At 45.7% G+C, this 1,073-nt stretch overlaps 1 protein-coding gene across 1 annotated transcript in view; it reads right to left on the bottom strand.

Annotated features, from left to right (window-relative positions):
- Window positions 1-66: 66 nt before the first annotated feature.
- The window catches only part of LOC117940651 (spastin-like), a 1,252-nt gene continuing 245 nt past the window's right edge, over window positions 67-1,073 (bottom strand). The window contains exons 2-5 of the mRNA XM_034865860.1: window positions 893-935; window positions 662-741; window positions 424-494; window positions 67-169 (exon numbers count right to left, since the gene is read on the bottom strand). Coding sequence (XP_034721751.1) covers window positions 105-169; window positions 424-494; window positions 662-741; window positions 893-935 — 259 coding nt within the window. The 3' untranslated portion in view covers window positions 67-104. The remainder of the gene's footprint in view (window positions 170-423; window positions 495-661; window positions 742-892; window positions 936-1,073) is intronic.

Raw genomic sequence — 1,073 nt, 5'->3', positions numbered from 1 at the left:
CTGTAGGGTAACATTACAGCTTGTTTCTCCCTGATGATGAACATCTGTCCTGTAGGGTAACATTACAGCTTGTTTCACTTTTAATCCTGGACCAGTTTCCAACATTACCTGGAGGGAAGTGAACTCACCTCACTGGCCTCCATGTTCCTCACTTGGTCCGGATGCAACTCTGCAACACACACACACACACACACACACACACACACACACACACACACACACACACACACACACACACACACACACACACACACACACACACATTAAACCAGATTGTTAGATTTAAGTTCTTTCAACACGAGGCCAACTGTTGTAGTTTGGAGATTTTTGTTTTTCAGAAACGTACAGAATAATAAATGACTTTATAAATTTAAATAAAACACAATCCACTGACGTCTAAGGTCAGATACCATCGTCTCTCACCTCTGATTGGTCCCAGGGAGGCGTCTTTAGCCAATGAGGTGAGGTCGCTGCCGGAGTAGCCCTCTGTCAGTCTGAACCAGAACAGAGTCAAGGGTCAACGTTGGTGAAAAAACAACAAAAACTTTGGATAAAAATGACAAAAAATGTGGATAAAGACTTGAAAACTGAAAAAACAACAACAACTTTTGGGCAGTGTGGAAAATGTTGAAAAACGACAAAACATTTGGGGGGGGCAGACCTAGCGAGCTGGCTGAGCTCTCGCTGAGTCAGCGGATTGCTGTGTTTCTCCAGAAGGTTCCTCAGCAGACGGACCCGGGTCTACAGGAGAACCATAATATTAATATACGGTCTATGGGTCGGACCATAGGTGTTAATATTAATATTATTAAGCGGTCTATGGGTTAATATTAATATTATTAAGCGGTCTATGGGTTAATATTAATATTATTAAGCGGTCTATGGGACTCACCTCCTCGCCGGGCAGAGCCACGTACACACGCTTAGAGAAACGCCTGCAGAGACAGACACACATCAGCCTCCACCTCCACCGCTACGTTCCACCCTGTCCCCCCCTCTCATTCCCCCTGCTCTGGTGTTCCCCCTCTCATTCCTCCTGCTCTGTTGTTCCCCCTCTCATCCCCCCTGCTCTG

Source organism: Etheostoma cragini, unplaced genomic scaffold (assembly GCF_013103735.1).
Source record: "Etheostoma cragini isolate CJK2018 unplaced genomic scaffold, CSU_Ecrag_1.0 ScbMSFa_2974, whole genome shotgun sequence".
NCBI lineage: Eukaryota > Metazoa > Chordata > Actinopteri > Perciformes > Percidae > Etheostoma > Etheostoma cragini.
The sequence above is the reverse complement of the archived record's forward strand: the minus strand, read 5'-3'. Positions and strand labels throughout refer to the sequence as shown.